Source organism: Cydia pomonella, chromosome 10 (genome assembly GCF_033807575.1).
Source record: "Cydia pomonella isolate Wapato2018A chromosome 10, ilCydPomo1, whole genome shotgun sequence".
Lineage (NCBI taxonomy): Eukaryota > Metazoa > Arthropoda > Insecta > Lepidoptera > Tortricidae > Cydia > Cydia pomonella.
This window is the reverse complement of record NC_084712.1, coordinates 14,205,891-14,224,205: the sequence shown is the minus strand read 5'-3', so window position 1 is coordinate 14,224,205 and position 18,315 is coordinate 14,205,891. Positions and strand designations below refer to the sequence as shown.

Genomic DNA, 18,315 nt, shown 5'->3' with positions numbered 1-18,315 from the left:
AAAAAAGTGAAACCAATAAAAGTTTATTCTTAACCCTTTGAAAGTCAAGGAACTTTAAGTGTGTCGTGAGTCGTTGAGCCTAATATAACACCAAGAAACTCAAGAAAGCTTATACGTGTCATGGCGTCCGATTTTGTGAGTAACCTTCGTGCTTTCAAGTACCTAAAGACAAGTAAGTAGTCGGATTCAGACTGTACCAGCGTTACAGCTCAAGTATTGCCGCGCGACATTGCTGCGAGTCCAAAAAAACGCTGCATAGCAGTCTGGATCCAAATGGCTTATATTTGCTAGCTTGTATCATTACTACTTATTGGCGTATTCGTGACTTGTTTATGTGGATATCATGTATTGAGACAATATTATGTTACCATAGGACCTATGCATAGAAGTAATAAAGTACTTAAAAAATTAAATTAGTTTGACAAGTAAGCGATCAAAACATTCAGTTTTATAGCAGAGGTTTTCTAAAACATTTTTATATAATTCAAGAAGAAGGAAGGAAGAAGAAGCATAAGACTCGTTACAATCTTGTCTTTAATATGTACTTTGGTAATACATGTATTTAATATGCGTAGCAAATATTTTAATTAAACGCACTATAACAGTGAGAGTTCAACAGTGCATTTCCGTAGGATATTACCCGTGTTCCTATTAAAAATACAAGTAATCGTATTAGCATGAATAACATGAATGAATAAACTGATTAACGATGATTAATATAGCTACTTACGTAAAACAATAGAACTGCGCTGATTTTAAAAGCAATGAACATCAATGGTCGATATGTAGTAAGAAAACTAGTCTGGCAAACATAACTTGTCAGTATGTAAGAACAAATAAAACTATACTCATTCCTTTCTTTTGGGTGCTATTACTAGCGTAAAACAAATACAGTATGATTATCTTTGTCTATGTTTGAAATGAGACAGTCCTAGGCCAATCTGTGTATAGGTATATTCCAAATAAAAATGTACGTAGCTAAGAACCTATAACTAGTCATACTTAAGTTAATTGATTTCATAAGTGTTACGAAAATTAACCATGTAAATTTTATTGTATATGTATTGTACTTTATTCATTCAAATATAAGTTTTTATCGTACGAGTACTTACACTACACTAACCCAGTTTCATGCACGTAACTTAAATAGAAACTGCTTAGTTGTAAAAAAAAATCGATTAACCTATATAGGTTGTAGTTGGGATAAGTTTTGAATTTTTCCAAAATCAACCAATCAATTTAAATTGAGCTATTGGCGCTCAAAGGGTTAAATTGATTCCGAATACAAGATTAAAACCCCGATACAGAAAATATAAAATTCCTTAAAGGCTGACAGGCAGTTGTTCATGTATTATGTATCGGTCCCTACCGCGACAGCAATTCATAAATCTCATTGCACGTCGTACAGTGTCAAAACGGCATGTTTGTAACAACATTTAGACTGGACGTGCCCGTGTCGTGTCGTGCCCGGTCGTGATGCCTCATTAGTGTTCCTACCTCAGGCAACAAAGTTAGGTAATGTACTTAATTAAGTTTTGAATCCATAAATCAATGTCAGGTTAAATATCTGTATCAGTTACGCATTAAGCAGCTTTTTCTTACACCTGCGTTTCGCTCTATACACTTCAAACAAAAAACTCTTTTTGGACCATTAACTTATAATAAAAACTACCAAAATAATGTTGCTGGATGTGTCAAGAGAAATTTACATAGATCACGAAGTTAATGCTTCTTAATTGAATACAACTCGAGTAAAATTGTATATTTGTTAAAAAAAAAGACACGCTTTGTCTGCGATGACCTTTAGCGTTCATCATCTGAGTTAAAGTTATAATACTTACAAGTGTCCAGAGAGATAATTGTATATACTTAATACCTTATAGAGATACTAAGACACTTACGACTTACCTAAACAGTTTGTCGTTAACAATTCTCATGCATAGAATCGCCTATTGTTCTTCGGCCGTTGTTTCCAAAACTTACCTATTTCTTACTACATCGCATACCAAGATAATGTCTATTGCATAGGGCTATTGAATTTAACAAGGGATAATTATGAGTTAGGTCGTGTAAGTGTTGGTAGGTGTGACTTGCGGCGTGTGAGAAGCTAATTACAGGGTCACACCGTTGAACCGAGAACTGTATCCAATGTTATTACTGCAATATTCTGCCGCCAGATAGCATTGATACATTTATGTGATATGTTAGTCGTCTCGCTCGCTCCAATAAATTACTACGATCTGCGGCGGTATCATGGTCATATTTTTATCACTTGTCATGTCATCCGTCACTTTCGCACTTACATACTTGTTAGAACGTGACAGGCAATGATAAAAACCGACCATCTTAGCCCGTCTAGACGCTCGGGTGAATGATAACAAAAGGTGTTTAAAGTGACATATATTTGTAAATTGGTCAGGTCTACAAATACACAGACAGGTCTGCAGACAGCTAAACATTGATTTTTTTAAACGATTTTCGTCGTGATTTCTAACATATAATTGAACCCTCTATATCTTATATCTGCTCTATCCAGAGAGAACTTGGGTCACACCCGTCAAACACAAAACTGAGTTCACGTCTTTCCTGTAGACATACCCAGAAGTTAAGGGCTATAAGGGATAATTCTCTTATTTCACCCTTATTCCATATGAAAAGGTACTCCTTTTATTTGGATAAGTATGATAAAATCATTACCTACATGCCCACAAGCTGTTAACAAATAAAAGGAGTACCTTTTCATGCGGATAAGGATGAAATAAGAGAATTAAACTTTATAACTTAACTTTTGGGTATGTCTACATGTTTTATGCTTGACCCACTTGAGTTTTGGCGAGTATTCAGTTGTTAACCTCATTCAATTAATCATAGCGATAGCGGTATCACAGAGTATCAAAAATGTAATATATTCACTACCCACGATCCGCTAGGAGGCTTCTCTGTTCGTACCTAGTTGATTTTTGCTACATACGGGTTTTCCCGTGGCTATGCTCGTAGCGCGTAACGCGCGCTGGCACTAAATGTTCATATGTCTCCACATCCGAGAATTTAACATAGACAAGTTAGCAATATCAAGTAGGTAACAATCTAACAATCTTGTCTGGTAAGCAAAACGAACAGCTCCTACGGTAACCTCAATAAGGCTTGTTATGTGAAGGCACTTAAGATACTAAACCAGATATGTGTATTGTGTAGACAAGTCTTAAACATATGTGTCGTTTCCAAGCAAAAAGTCTCACTTTGTCGCGGGACTCCTGGTCGCATAATAACTTTTGTCATATTTTTAATTGTCATAGTACGTTATGCATAAAATGTATTTAATTATTTAAAACTTTATTGCACAAAAGAAAAACTTAATGTACAAAAGGCGAACTTAATGCCATGAGGCATTCTTTACCAGTGAACCTTAGGGCAAAGCAGAAAATTGTAAGTCATAAAAATCTTTAGTCATAATTATTCCTAAGCATAACTGGGTTTTGGTCATAAAGTCATAATTTTTATAGTCATTAGTAATTTTAGGTTGGGTTCGTTAGGTATGTATAAAAAAATTATGGCAACTGCTATGTATGTCATCAAATATTATGGCTAAATATGTATAACACAATATTATGTGACTTTTCATTTGTATGCGCAATGATGATTATGACACAAGTTGTTATGCGTATCAAAGATATGACCTAAACTTGTATGCAACCCAATATGGACCCCTTTGTCGCCTGCCATAAATGCCATAAGGACGCTTTGTCCGGTTATTTGTATAAACATGCAAGCAAATCTCTTCCTTATGGTAAACAACAAAGTGGGACCTTTGACTAGACTTCGACACATATAGAGGCATTACATACCTTTATATGTATATCCGTGCTCATCATATAAACATTTGACTGCGCATCGAGATTTGAACCTATCATATAGCTTCGTAAGCATTGTACTACCTCCTTTTATAACTACAAACAACTACTAGAGGACTCGAGCAAGATCTTACAAATGATAGTATACATGTCGCTAAAACTCGATAGACATCTAGATACAAAGATAGGTAGAGTTAGACCAAGCTAAGTTGGCAGCGATTTTAATAACACAGACTGTGCAAGGGTCTTAAAATTATGACGTTTAAAGAACACTCGCACTGGGTTATCAAAATTACTGCCAACTTAGCTTAGTTAACTCTAGATCGTTTCTCGTTACCGCTTCAAGTAGGGCGTGCGTTCCCTTATCACGTCAACAAATGAGTACTTAGATCGAATCTCAAGTACATGTTACGTTACCACATTACCGTGCCGTGCCGCGACTAATGACGGGTGTGTTTATAAATTACATATGGTTAACTGCAAGCACTAAGTGGTCACTATTTTTGCATTTCCACTTGTTGCGCGTTGAAGTCTTTTATATGACGAGTGTTATACACGGCAAACCCTGCGCTGGAGAAACTCTTGATAAGTTTATTGCAATTATATAGGTATTTGTTAGAAACGCATCATTCTAGAGTTGCATATTATTCACGTAGTGTTACGAGCATCAAAAGTTCGCGTGACTGACTGATGTGATGTGTACGAATTTAAAGATTCTGTAGAATACTACTGGGGGCGTTTATAATTGTGGCTAATTCCAGTAGGGCTAAGATGGTCGGCTCTTTATCATTCGTCACCATGGCTGTCACGTTCTAACAAGTATGTAAGCGCGAAAGTGACGGGTATAGTGACAAGTATACCTAATAATGGGTTCCATTCTGCCACCGCAGAAGACCGAAATGCCTGATAAAAATGGCCAAACGATCATATAATGAACTGACGTCGATTGAGATTTGAAAAGTCCTGCTTGCTATCGGCACTCGCACTGTCCTAAACTCGCAAAAAAGGATGCCTATTCTGTCTTTGTTGTTCGTTCTTCAATTTTAACAAAATAATTAAGTATATAAGGTTCTAATATTAATACTGAATAAAACGGTTCTTTGTGACAACCTTTATGTATTGAGTTTATCAGTTATGCATTTGTCTACATGATAAGATGTCGATTACCTTCACCGTGCGTTGTTTTGTTTTTATGCAACCGAATATCGGGCCCTTATTCGACATGCTAAAAGTGACGTTTCGTGTTGATTTCCATTTGATGTGAGAAATATTGTGACTTGTCGAATTGCTATTATCACCACCTGTCAGTGAACAATATCCACACTAGAGGCGGGGCGTTGTACCGGAATAGTTTTTGGAACAGGTTATTTGTAATAGACTACTTTTAGCTTATCGAGTATTTAAAAGTACGGACTTTGATTTCTGAAATAAAACAAATATGAAACTTTTATCACCTCGTACCTCCATTCTTACCGTTACTTTAGGTAAAATAAAATTTTGTTAACAGATGGTCGTCTGGGTGTCTGTTGTATCTAAAAATAATGTAATAATATATAACAAAAATATGACAATAGATTCATAGCCTTCACTCAAAACGTCACCATATTTCCGACCCTTACCGAAATAATAAGTCGATATTTGTATAAATAATCCTTATTTGTAAGACGCCTAAGCACGGCAAATACGTAAACTGCCTATTGGGGGTCATACTCGTAAAACTGGTATTTTAGACGTACTTTTGGTACGAGTAACAGAGACGTACTTTTGGTACGCAGTCCCAGCTCTAGTCAGGATTCTAGTTGTCAAATATAAGCGTGTCGAATACGTATTAGTTAACTGTCAAATGAAATTAGATCAACGGTAGACTTTTTTGTCGATGGGTATGGCTGCCATGTTTGGATTTATGACATTTAAAAGGGGATCCTAAGGCAGAGAGTAGTTTTACCTGTACGATTTTGATTCTTCTACTGGACGCAAGATGGAGTTAGCTGCCAAATTCCGATCAGGCTGACGCAACTAGGAAGAAAAAAGTTTTGTATGGAATTTGTTTCGCAAATCATTGCCAACGAAGAAAAAGAAAACGTCAGTGCTATTTATTCTGTCAAGTTTACATCAAGTCTACTGTCAGCCTAATTGCTTTGTTTGTTTTGAAGGCTTCAATGTTTTGTTCGGGTATTTCGTGTAATTTCTTTATTATTTAGTGCAAAAATCGAAAATAGGCAACCGTGATCAGAGTAAAGAGCGAGTTTTTTTACAATGCCAGCGAGAAAACGGTTTACTAAGTGTGAAATATGTGGCAAGCGAGCCACTCGAGAAAATCACGAAAAAAGGGATTTTATGGCGAAATTTCCCTTGGATGAAGACTGGTAAGTATTGCTTTAGATACTTTTGACCTTATTTTGGGTCAGCAGGCTATAAACACATCGAAAATTAGATATTTTACATTATTTTTCGTTGTGAACTAGGGATGTACTATAAGTATCGATAACTGTAGTTTTATTTGTATATCAGTGTAAATAATTAAATTAAATATGTGAAATTTCCTTAGAACTAGCATGCAATATGACCATAATTAATTCGTCGAAGATTAATAATGCATAAATTATCTATTACTTATGCATTAATGGTCATTAGTTAACATATTTTTTTATCTTTATTCTAAAATGTAAGAAAATTAATCTCTGTTTTTATGATAAATAAAGAAATATTATAGGACATTATTACACAAACTGACTTAGTACTAAAGTATGAATGGCATGTGTTGTGGGTACTTAGACAACAATATATATATATATACCCACAACACATCCCATTCATACTTTAGTACTAAGTCAGTTTGTGTAATAATGTATATATATATATATATATACATATATATATATATATATGTACATAGTCCTAATTTATAAGTATTTATAAATACATAGGAAATACCCATGTCTCAGGAACAAATATTCATGCTCATCACACTAATAAATGCCCGTTCCAGGATTTGAACCTGGGACCATCGGCTTCATAGGCAGGGTCGCTGCCAACAAGGCCAGACCCGTTCTCATGATTAACAGACATATAAATACATAAAAAGTTAAAGCATTGATAAAGGGTTGTTGATAACTGGATGCCGAAAAACATGATTTATAGATGCATATTAGCGCGAAATAATCAGTTGATCATCTCATTAGCAAACACATGGAATATAAACTTTAGATAAAGTCATGTTTTTCCAAGGCTGTATGTTTTCAGATGCAGGCAGTGGGCCAAATTTGTTGGGAACGAAGACCTGATACATAGAAAAGTTACATTTATTCAAACATGTATGTGCACATAATTATGAAAATCAAGCATTTAATAAAATAAAAAAACACGACTTAAAAACTGTATTAAAATAATTCGGGTCCACATTAAGCCCGACCAGATAGTAGTCCAATTAAGAACTATCCACTATATAACATACAACTTAAATGTGGACTCGATGCTAACCTGATTTCGAGTACAAAATTTGTAGACAGGAGCCTATGTTTCAACCCTCCCCATTTTATCGATATCGATAAGAATCGTAAGCGTGTAGCGTACTACACTATTTAAATCGCTTATGTTGGTACTATGGTTCTTTGACAGTTCTTTGTCGTACATTTTGGTAAAGATTTGCGAAACAAACTGATTCCACTCGCTAGTATGGAAGTCTCGTCTCTTAAAACGTAGTGATTATATGCTCTTTGATAATGACATGCAGTTGCGTCGATGTAGATCTATCATAAAACGTACATGTGACGCATGTGACAATTGTCCAGGATGAAAGAACTATCTTGACAATTAACATACAGCAATACAATACCACAAAATGTCAACAAGAAAACAGATTTATTATAAAAATACAAATTATATACAAAGCTTCATTTTAAAACCAATGGTCGTGGGTTCTAACCCCGGCTCTTAACAATGTGCATCTTGTAACATGTACCGATTGCTTTTCAGTAAAGTAAAATATATTATCATGAGGAAGATGGAGTAGCCCCAATAAGGTATTTTTCCCCTCTGGGTTAGAAGGTCAGATAGTAGTGAGACAGGGAGATATAGTGAAGAATGCGGAAAAACAAGCATTTATTGTGTTGTTAGGCTAGTTCTTTTTTTCAAAATTTGAAAACGAACGCAACAGCATGCTCAAAGCCCCCTGTGAGTCAGAATCTGTTAAATTCAGGCTTAAGACGAAACAGGAGCTGAGCCCGTACACAAATTTGAGATTTTTAGGTAAAAGGTAAAAAATATCGCCGTCGCGCTGACGAGTGTGGCACCCCGTACCTAGCTAGAGACTATCCCTTGTGTGTGTACCAACAAACCAAATTTTAGACAAATATGATACGTCTTCTGCTTCTTTGTCGTTGTACTCTTTGCAGAGCGTCGTGGTCAACTGCTGATATCAGGCGCAGATGTTGCTTGCCGTACGATTTCTCGCCATTTTTCGCGGTTGGGGGCCATTCTGGCAAATGCGTTCAGGGGACCCTTCGTGGCAGATTTGATTTGGTCAGTCCATCGCATAGGTGGCCACTAGACGCTCTATGGAGTCGTTGTTCCTCCTCGAGACGTGACCGAAAAAACTGAGTATGCAGGTCTTTACGAGAGTCGAAAGGCGCTGCTTGATACGGAGTTCTTTAAGGATGGAGACATTAGTCCGAAACGCGGTCCAGGATATCCCCAGCATTTTCCTCCAGCACCATATTTCTAGGGCGTCTATCGTCTTCTCCTCTGTCTTTCGGATAGTCCAGGTCTCCGCAGCGTATAAGAATATAGGAAAAACGAGGGCCCGTACAAGCCGAACCTTCGTGGTGTTTGTGACGTTTCGGTGATACGTAGCCTATACGTAAAAACTAGCCAAGACAAATCCTTTATAATTTCAGGATTTTCTACACAGCACAGAACATGGCACCCATATAGATCTCAATTCCGTTGTCGGCGAGTCAACAACGACACATATTCTTAATATTGAACTTAATTGGCTCTCATTTCACATTTATGTTTTAAATTAATTATAGGCATAATACCATATCCTATTGTAAGTACAAAGTTTCAGAGCAATCTAGCAAGTCATTTTAAAATGAGAGCGTAACTACATTTGTATGGAGAACCGAATTTGCTGCGGACGCACAATGTAGCATAATCGGATTAGGACCAACCTCGAAATCTCTGTAACAGTCATGAAATTTATTATGTATATAAATTAAAGGCCCCTTTTTCATGCCCAAACCATTTAACATTTGGGGACCTCGAGGAATCCGACCCATCTTGGAAAATGTGTACCATCAACACATTAAATTCTACACAAAAAAGTCCTCGATATCTTTGCAGAACAATATATCTTGTTATAGAGAATACTTGCTGAATCTAAGTTTAACGCTTATACACTTCCAGGGGACATTCTCTTAAAAGGAAACTCGGAGGAATATGAATTCTATTTTTAACTATACATTTGTACGTGGTCTACCCCAATATTAACATTTTACTCTACTGTGACTAAACCAGAAAGAAGGGTTATGGGTGTAAGTACTGATGATTCAGTACACCCAGTAGCTAGGTATTTGGATACTGGACGGATTTTTTTAAATGACGTATAGTTAGATTCCTCTTGCCATTCACAACCTACTTTTACTTGTTCTATTAAAGAAAAATCAATACAGCCGCCTTGAGAGGACTCCGAATATTAAATCATATTTTTTCTTCTAGCGCCTAAACTATTGAGCGGAGTACAGTAAAACAGACATCAGTAGATCCACAGTTAGTATACAAGTGCTATGCAATACAAAGTTACTAAAATTAACGGAAGAAAAAGGTTTAGGGCTAAATAATACGTCATTTAAAAAATCCGTCCAGTATCCTAAGCTACAGGGTGTCCTGAATCCTCAGTACTTATACCCATAACCCTACTTTCTGGTTAAGTTGCAGTCAAGTAAAATATTGATATTGGGGTAGATTATGTACAAATGTATAGTTAAAAGTGGAATTTTTATTCTTCCAAGTTTCCTATTAAGAGAATATCCCATGAAAGGGTATAAGGGCTAAATCTGGGTTTAGCAAGTATTTTTTAAAGCAAGATCATTTTTTTTCGCAAAGATGTCTAAAACTATTTTATGTAGAATTTTATAAGCTTGAATGTTGCCTTACACGATTATTGAATAAAGAACGTAGATTTAGAGTAAAACGCGAATTTCTCCTGGATGGTCCACATTTTCCAAGATGGCTGCGGTTCCTCGAGGTCCCCAAATGTCAAATGGTGTGGGCATGAAAAAGGGGCCTTTAACGTATATAAATACCAAATTTCATGACTGTTCAGACATTTCGAGTTTGGTCCTAATCCGACTGTGCTAATGCCACTATGTATGTAAACTGTAACTGTACTGCGGACTCAACCTTCACGTTATAATTTTTTAAGTATTAACGTTGACATAGTAACGAAAATAATAAACACGTCAATTGAAGTAAACAATATTATTATATGCAAGAAAATTTTGCAAAATAGGTACATTAATGATTAATATGTAAAACACCATTAATTATTGAATTAAAATTATGATTTTGTGTTAAAAAATATGAGACCAATGATACAGCCCGATTACACGGGCTACATATTAAAAATGATTATCATGGAAACAGTAAATATACACAGGTGAACAAAGTTATAGTAAAATAGGTGCATAATTTCAGAGCTTGCCTGGCCCACCTGTACCACCTACCATGACCACGGCCGTGTCCTACTATTATTTTTTTCTAATACCTATGGCCTTACTAGCGAACAGTATTCCATGTTCTTGATCCAGAATTTAAACCCTTTACTATATATTTGTGGCACTTGGGGTTGAATTTGAAACTCTAGGGCACTAGTGTGGCTCTATGAGAGCGCCTTATATAGGCTTCTGGTGACCAGAGGATCAGCATTGTTAACCAGCGCGGAAATGCACCCAGCCTTCTGAGCACCCTACCGAGCGACCAGAATATAGGGCAGATATATTATGTATACGTTTTTGACTTAAGTGTTTTTATCATGTTTTATATTTAAACTTACAGATGTCGAACTACCAGCAAAGTTTTTGAAGAGGTGTAGTTTTTATATTTCCTGGTACCAAACTGATACAGGAAATTGGAACATCAGTAAATAATCTACACCGAAGACAATGAAATATAGTCACATAATACTTTAATGTTTTATTTTATTAAAGAAATCGGTAAAAAAATGTGTTAACTGAAAAAGATAAATTTTATTTTATTTGTAGTTGAATAACAAAATATGTATTTAATCTCCTTTTAACATAGGAATTCTCTTTGTGTAGGTACATATAAATAATAGGTACTTAGGTCTTGGTAAGTAATATATCTGATGGCGACTGTACATACAATGGGGTCGCGTATACGAGTACAAAGAGCATTAAAATAGTTGTTGATAGACCAAGTGAGCGAGCTACTATGGTACCTATCTTTATATCAATTTTATGCATTATGTAATAGCGCAATACAGAAAAAAAAATTGACAAATGTATTATTATTTTTATAGTAATAAAGTTTATTCATGAACCATCTCGTAATTAAAAAAAAACGGACTTTATCTCTAAATCATATGCCTTATATTTACAGATGTGTTAGGTTACAACTTGGTTCGTGAACGTGGTTTAGAAGCAACTTGAGACTGGGTGCGGAGTAAATTGCATCAATTTTTTTTACAATTTTGAGCGTTTATAGGAGAATATGTGGAGCGAGCATCATTCGACGTGTAGGTGTGGGTTCAACAAAAAGATCGCATGTCAATAGTTCTTTATTGTCGTTAAAATTCAATTAATAATCGCCTTTATCGACCATCAACTGTGTGGTCACTTTTTAATTGATTGACGTTGTCAGGTACAGTTTCACTACTCGCCGCCGCATTGTTCATAGCGCATTACTTATCCTATCGAATACAAGATGTCGCTGATTCCTGTAAACTTATGTGTAAAAAAAAAAGACGCTTTACTCTATGCCATATATTGTAGGAAAGGAAGGGTATTCCCTGTCGTACGTCAAAAAATCCAAGATGGTGCCCAAGCCCATGGACAATAAAGTCTAGCAATAAAATCAACACTTGTCAAAATTTGACATTAGCAATCCACAGTCAGGTGACAATCAAATCAAACCGAACCACTTCGAGTTCAGAGCCATTTCAAACTATATAGTAGTAATAAACAAAGTTGATTTTTGTTTGATTATTTTTTCTATGAATGAGTTTTGATTGTTCCAAATGATAATATCCACAGTTGATAGAATCAACACTTGATACAATCAACATGCGATAGAATCAAGTGTTGATTTGATGTGGACGCGAAATTTGACAGTTGTGCATCTCGAATAAGGCCCCGGACAAAACAACTTTTAAAAATGTAAAGGTCAGGTTATCAGAGATGAATGCCCTTTCACGAACTGTTATAATCGAAAAGGTGCAAGATAATTCACAAACTACAGTCCTGCAGAATTTACTGCGTATTAACACAGAAATATAATATACGTGAGTTATGCATGATTTGGTTAAACATAATATTAAGTACACGGTTTAGGTAAATTAATCATCGATATACAATTATACATTACAACGAGTACTTATGCGAGTTATGGGTAAATAAAAAGTCAAGACTGTCTAACATAGAGAGGAGTAGAAAAGGGGAGGTTTTTACTCTGGAATTAGGTACATAAATAAGGCCAATTAATTTAGTTATTTATGATACAAGTGCGAACTACCTGTATCGTACAACGTTTTACAATACATTTGACCCTTTAAATTTTCGACATAGTTACATAATGTGCTAATTTACGCACTAGTGCGGAAAAGTAGCACCATATGTACTGTAAACTATATTTTTATGTATTTTTGTGGCTCTCAATCCTTTGATTATTTGGCCAACAATGTTTAATTAAAATAAAACAAATGCTCAAAATGTAACGCACTGAATATCAATTGTTTTTACAAACAAAGCAGATTCGCCGTACAGATATCCCTGTATTTTGCCATTACCATAAAGTTTACGCTTAACGATCCGCTTCATATCATGGTAACATCTTGCAACCGAGCGACTCGCATCTTGCCTGCACCGCGCAATTGCCGTTAACTTTCGGTTTCGTTGACAAGCTAATGCTGTCTCGTGTTGATTTGATGAGGTTACCGTAACGTGTGTCCGTTGTTACCATCCGGACGATACGGAAGTTATAAATCCGCCAGAAATATTTGCATTTGAATGTTCTTACGTTACCGTAGAATTCACAGTATCGATTACGCGGTTAATTTTTTGGTTGTAGTGACAGTCAATCTAGCATACAGTTCTTAATTTTTTTATAGATCGTGTCATTCACGAAGACGCGTGCCTTGACTCGTAGTGTCATATTATTAAAGATTAGATTTAAAAAATCTGCGCGTCATCGTGGATGACACAAACTACATATACTTATTTTAATTTCAGTATATATACGTACTTACAAGATGTTTTAAAGCGTGGTAGAAGTATACAGTCAACGTTCGTTATTTTAGTATAAAATATTATAAGTAGACACAAACATATGTAACGACAGTTAATGAGCCTGTAAACAAATGTGCCCTGTCAGTTGTGATGAAGTACATAGATATATATATATGGCACAAATTATGATCGATAGCGCTGAAGGTGTTAGCTTGTCACTCTATACAACTTATTCTTAAGCAATCAGTGTCAAACACAAGCAGACTCATATATAGTGTTTTTACTCTTTAAAATAATATTTTGACCATATGCTGCATATTTATTAAATTTACTATAATGTAGTATAAATTAGATTTATTTGCATGCCCGTCAGCAGGTTGAATACACTGCTGTTCTTTGAAATGTATTTGACAACATCCACTTGACTGTATTGTAGCAAATAAATGATTTGATATTTGATATCGTTTCATATCTGCAATAAGGCCAATTTAGGTAGATATTAATTTAACCTTGTGTGTAATTGTTACAGTTATTTTTGCAAGCTAATGATATTTACTACCAAATTAACTACTAATGCATAAAGATGCTCAATATTAAACTGTTTGAAGTTAAATATCTAATCTACATAATGTAGTTCATTAAAACATATTTTTAGAACAATTTAATGCTTATGTATTTCTCGAAGGAGCTGTTCGTTTTTATTTCATATTCAACTCATAGAAAACTCAAAAAAGAGATGATAATTTTATCTATATTTATAAAAAATGAGCACTTAGTTCTATAAAAACTGCTTTAACTTAAATAAAACTGGGTGATGATAAACATGTGAATTAACTGTGTTTAACATTTCGTCATTACGTAATGGACAATTAAATTCATAAACTTCCCATCTTATTACAATAAAACATTATTATGATTTGCAAGGAAGTTTGTTTAATCTCATCATGCGCGCACGCACGTTGCATGCATAAAGGTCCCCGTACGCGACCATTTTCTTTCTTTACGACCTTGCTCGTTGCGTGTGATTCCACAAGATGTTATTATGTAAATAGTTGTAAATAAAGTAATGAAATGCATGCCCTAGTTCTATTTACAGTCGGTATTGGATTGGAGCGGTCAAATGTGCTCACAAATATCTGAACACGCCTCTATTGTCAAGGCGTTAGAGTGCGTATTCAGATATTTTTGAGCATCTCGGCCGCTCCGATATATCTGATGGCGACTGTATTACGTACACGGAATGCTTGGATTCTGCAAAACGTGATGTTATCTGATATGAGTTGACGTTACCCACGGTTTATTAAGTGGGTTGTGAAAGGACATTTAATATTTCAAAGGACAAGTAGCACTAGTGAATTCTCATATTACACATAAATACTATTCACCATCAAGCATGTTAGAATTACTATCGGTTTATCATTTTAGTGCCTGTCATTTAAATTAGTATGCTTTAATTTAAGCACATTGTTAGTAGTGTATATTTATCAGGGATTTGCAAGTTAATGGAATGTTGTAAGCGAAAGGCAAAATGCGGAAATTATATTTACGGGTATTATACCGGGCAGTTTTACCGGGTAGTTACGAGTACGAAGGCTGATATAGCTCATGGCAACTATATTTATTCTTGTAAGTAGGTGGTTTGAACTCTATTTTATTTAAAAAAATAATTCTGAGCATAAAATTATCGGCAATTTGGTAGGCCTATTAGCAGACACATGTTAACGCTATCTAAAGGTTTTCTTTGCGATGGCGGGTGTGTCGTAACCCGTCTTAATCGATATTATGATTCATTAAAATTATATAATCGTGTATATATGCGATCCAAAATCCCAAAACGTTACGCGAGTACGTGGGAAAATCTTACTAGTTTTTCACATATACTCGTATAAAGTAGGTAGTTAAAAGAATGTGTGTAATATGTAAAATGTTTATATAAAAAAAAACATGCCAATTCGCGTTCTATACTCGTGTCTAGTTATGTAGTTTTATTTAACTATTTGTTCATAAATTATAACAGTCATATTATATTTGATACTTAGTTATCGAACTCAACCTCTATAGCTATTACGAAAGGTGATGAGATAAATCCAAATAGATATGAACATAACAGTTGTATGGTCCTTTGCTCTTTGAATAAAGTTACAGGCTTGCTTAACCGGACGTCAACCTGGTTAGAGTTGACACTGGCAAATTGCCCATTCTTCTCATACTTAGGTACGTTATGTTCTCTGTTCGGCACAATAACGGCTTTAAAAAGATCCTATGAATGAGCAAGAATGTGTCGTGTTGAGTTGAAAATTACATTAGGTACAATCTACTAATTCGCTTCTGCTTAGGTTGACACAGGGAATTTTCATAAAGTTTAGGTAGCTTATTTGTTGCATTACGATCGATAAACAAAGCGCTGATTGTTCACTCGATTTATGGCCTCAATAGCTACAGTAACCTTAAAAACTTAAACTTGCAAAAAACCATCCTGTCGTGAAAGTCTGGCGGTAGCCAAGGAAAATGCGTTAGTCATTAACGTCAATTAATCCTTTGAAAGCTTTATGTCATAAACACAAATATCTCTTAACGCCAAGGTCCCGGGCGCAAGGGAGCTAATGTAACCTTACTCGAAAGTGTGATGGTTACTTCGACAGCGTCCGCCATAACCCCTAAAGCTGTCCTTGGCGCTGAGGACACGACGATTTTAGGTGTTTTTGGCGTTCAAAAGGTTCGAATACCACGTAACTTTTCGTTTGCATATTCCTACTTTTTCATTATCATTAACGATTGGCTGTTCCTTTCCTTCTGATCGTCATATATATAGCAATTAATGACGCATTCTCAAAAAATATTTACGAACTGACAAAAAATGTATTGCGCCTTAATAACGATAATCCAACTTAGGATATTTATTAGGAGTTTTGAAATTTATTTATTCACACACGTGACATACTCGTATAATTACAGTCGTGAAGTGTGTTAGTCGTCACAATTAAGTCTCAGTTGTAAATTATTTGTTAGCACTTAATTGAATTTATTTTTGAAAATAAGCCAAGTATCTGGCAATTGTAACACCGGAATTATGTAGCAATGTAATAATAGTAAAAGGCGAGACCAGGAAATCACAGTTGGCAAAAACGTGATACCAATACCTACATAATTATTACCTAGATATTTGCATGTAAAATGCGTGCTTGGAGAATAAGTTTACAAAAATGACAAAAAGTCAGATAACTTAAAAATATATTCTTATTGTCGCTAAAAAAATAAGATAGGTAGTAAAATTGGTTCCGCACAACACTGTCATTTTTTTGATCAACTAAAAAAATAGGTTGAGTAACTTCCTTTTTTGTAGTGATACATAGATAATTAAGTATATTACATGTATTTTTTGTAGCATTCCACTCGTTGAATCTACAATATTGACAAACTGTCCAGCACCAGCAACATCACAGATGAGCTTGTTAAAGCAGTTTGCGACCCATTACATCTAATTACTTAATGAGGTCTGTGTCTTCGTCGCGCTACATTGACATTAATATTTAACGCACTTCCGGTCTCTAGCTTTTGTAGAGCAGCAATGTTAACTTACAGACATCAGGCCTGTGATATAATGATGAAGAACTGGTTTGTTTTACTTATATAACCAACGTTGGTGCGTACGACGTATTTTTGACCACTGCCCTGTGATTGATCGTTAGAAAACGAAAATTAATAATCGAGTTCTAAGATTGTTATTTACGCCTATCTACACAATAGTTTTGCGTAAGCGATAATACGTATACCATGCGATATGTTTAATTATAAAAGATTATAATATTAATAAAATCTTCACTACTCACAGCGTCTAAGTATATATTTTTTGTTTGCCCAGTCCTAACGCTTTGTAGCCTCCATGAATCAGAATCAGAATCAGAATCAGAAATTTATTGGTAAAATTCAACACCATGACCATGACACCATGACCATGGTAACGTAATTAAATATACCTAGCTAATTACATTTATTAATCATTTGCACATATCGTCAGATGACAAGCAAAACTCACTAATTACCACCACAAGTTCATAGCCATAATGAACCATATTGCTAATAAAATTATGTTGATTTTTGTTTAATTATTTTTTAGTAATTAGTCAGTTTTGCTTGTCACCTGACGATATATAAAATGTTGTTGATCTGTCAGCTTAAACTTTTTATGTTTGTTTATCTCAAATTATTATTTTCTACCTAATCATTATTTATTATCTACCTGCTAAATCACTAAAATGTTAAAAAATAATGAAATGCTATTTTTGCATTAATATCTTATATTTAAGCTGCACTCGTTATGGGTTTTCACATTTGAGAAATATAACTATCGACTGATTCAAAAAATAGTTTAACATGTACCTTCTATGCAATATACGAGTAGCATCTCGTGGTCGGCCGGAAGTGTCCTTGAACTATGAGTAAAAGTCGGTCGTGAGACGCGGCTGGGTCATTGCCACAAAAACTTATATAATCTTTTGTTTTCAGAATATGGGATACCACGTTTTGCTGCTATGCGCGTGGCTCAGCTCAGCCAGCGCTATGCTGGAAGTCGTGAGCCAGTGGAACGTGATGCAGTTCGACTTCCCGCCGGATCCGGTGCTGCTAGAGAAGTTCCAGCCGGAGAACACGGTGGCCACGGGCTTGGAGATCGGGTGGGACAGGATCTACCTGGGTATACCGCGATTGCGCGCTGGCGTGCCCGCCACGCTCGCCTGGATACCCCGGAGCTTGCCGCCTGGTGTCAGTCCCGTCCTTCAGGTAAATAAAAGTTTTTTTTTTTTATGGGAAGTGATGATTTTTTAATGGGGATTAAATCAAAATAGGGAGAAAGTCGGTATGTACTCCAGTTATTGTAGGTAGGTACAATAGTTTACATTCCTAGCCGGTGAGTATAGACGTAACTCTATAATCATGATAAATTTTATTATATTGGCGATTTTATTATGCAGTTAGTTTGTTAATAGTTGATTCTGAACCTT

General features: G+C 35.4%; 1 protein-coding gene and 1 long non-coding RNA gene across 3 annotated transcripts in view; both read left to right on the top strand.

Moving 5' to 3' along the window:
- The window catches only part of LOC133522175 (protein yellow-like), a 54,036-nt gene that overhangs the window by 2,445 nt on the left and 33,276 nt on the right, over nt 1-18,315 (top strand). The window contains exons 1-2 of one of the 2 annotated variants that reach the window (XM_061857403.1): nt 106-135; nt 17,822-18,094. In XM_061857403.1, the coding sequence (XP_061713387.1) occupies nt 121-135; nt 17,822-18,094 (288 nt within the window). In that variant the 5' untranslated portion in view covers nt 106-120. Of the gene's footprint in view, nt 1-105; nt 136-17,821; nt 18,095-18,315 lie in introns of those variants that run through there. The other variant, XM_061857405.1, reaches the window with a different exon arrangement.
- Nucleotides 7,356-11,096, top strand: LOC133522169 (uncharacterized). Its single transcript, XR_009800020.1, has 2 exons — nt 7,356-7,873; nt 10,908-11,096. It is a non-coding gene; the product is annotated as an uncharacterized LOC133522169 (long non-coding RNA).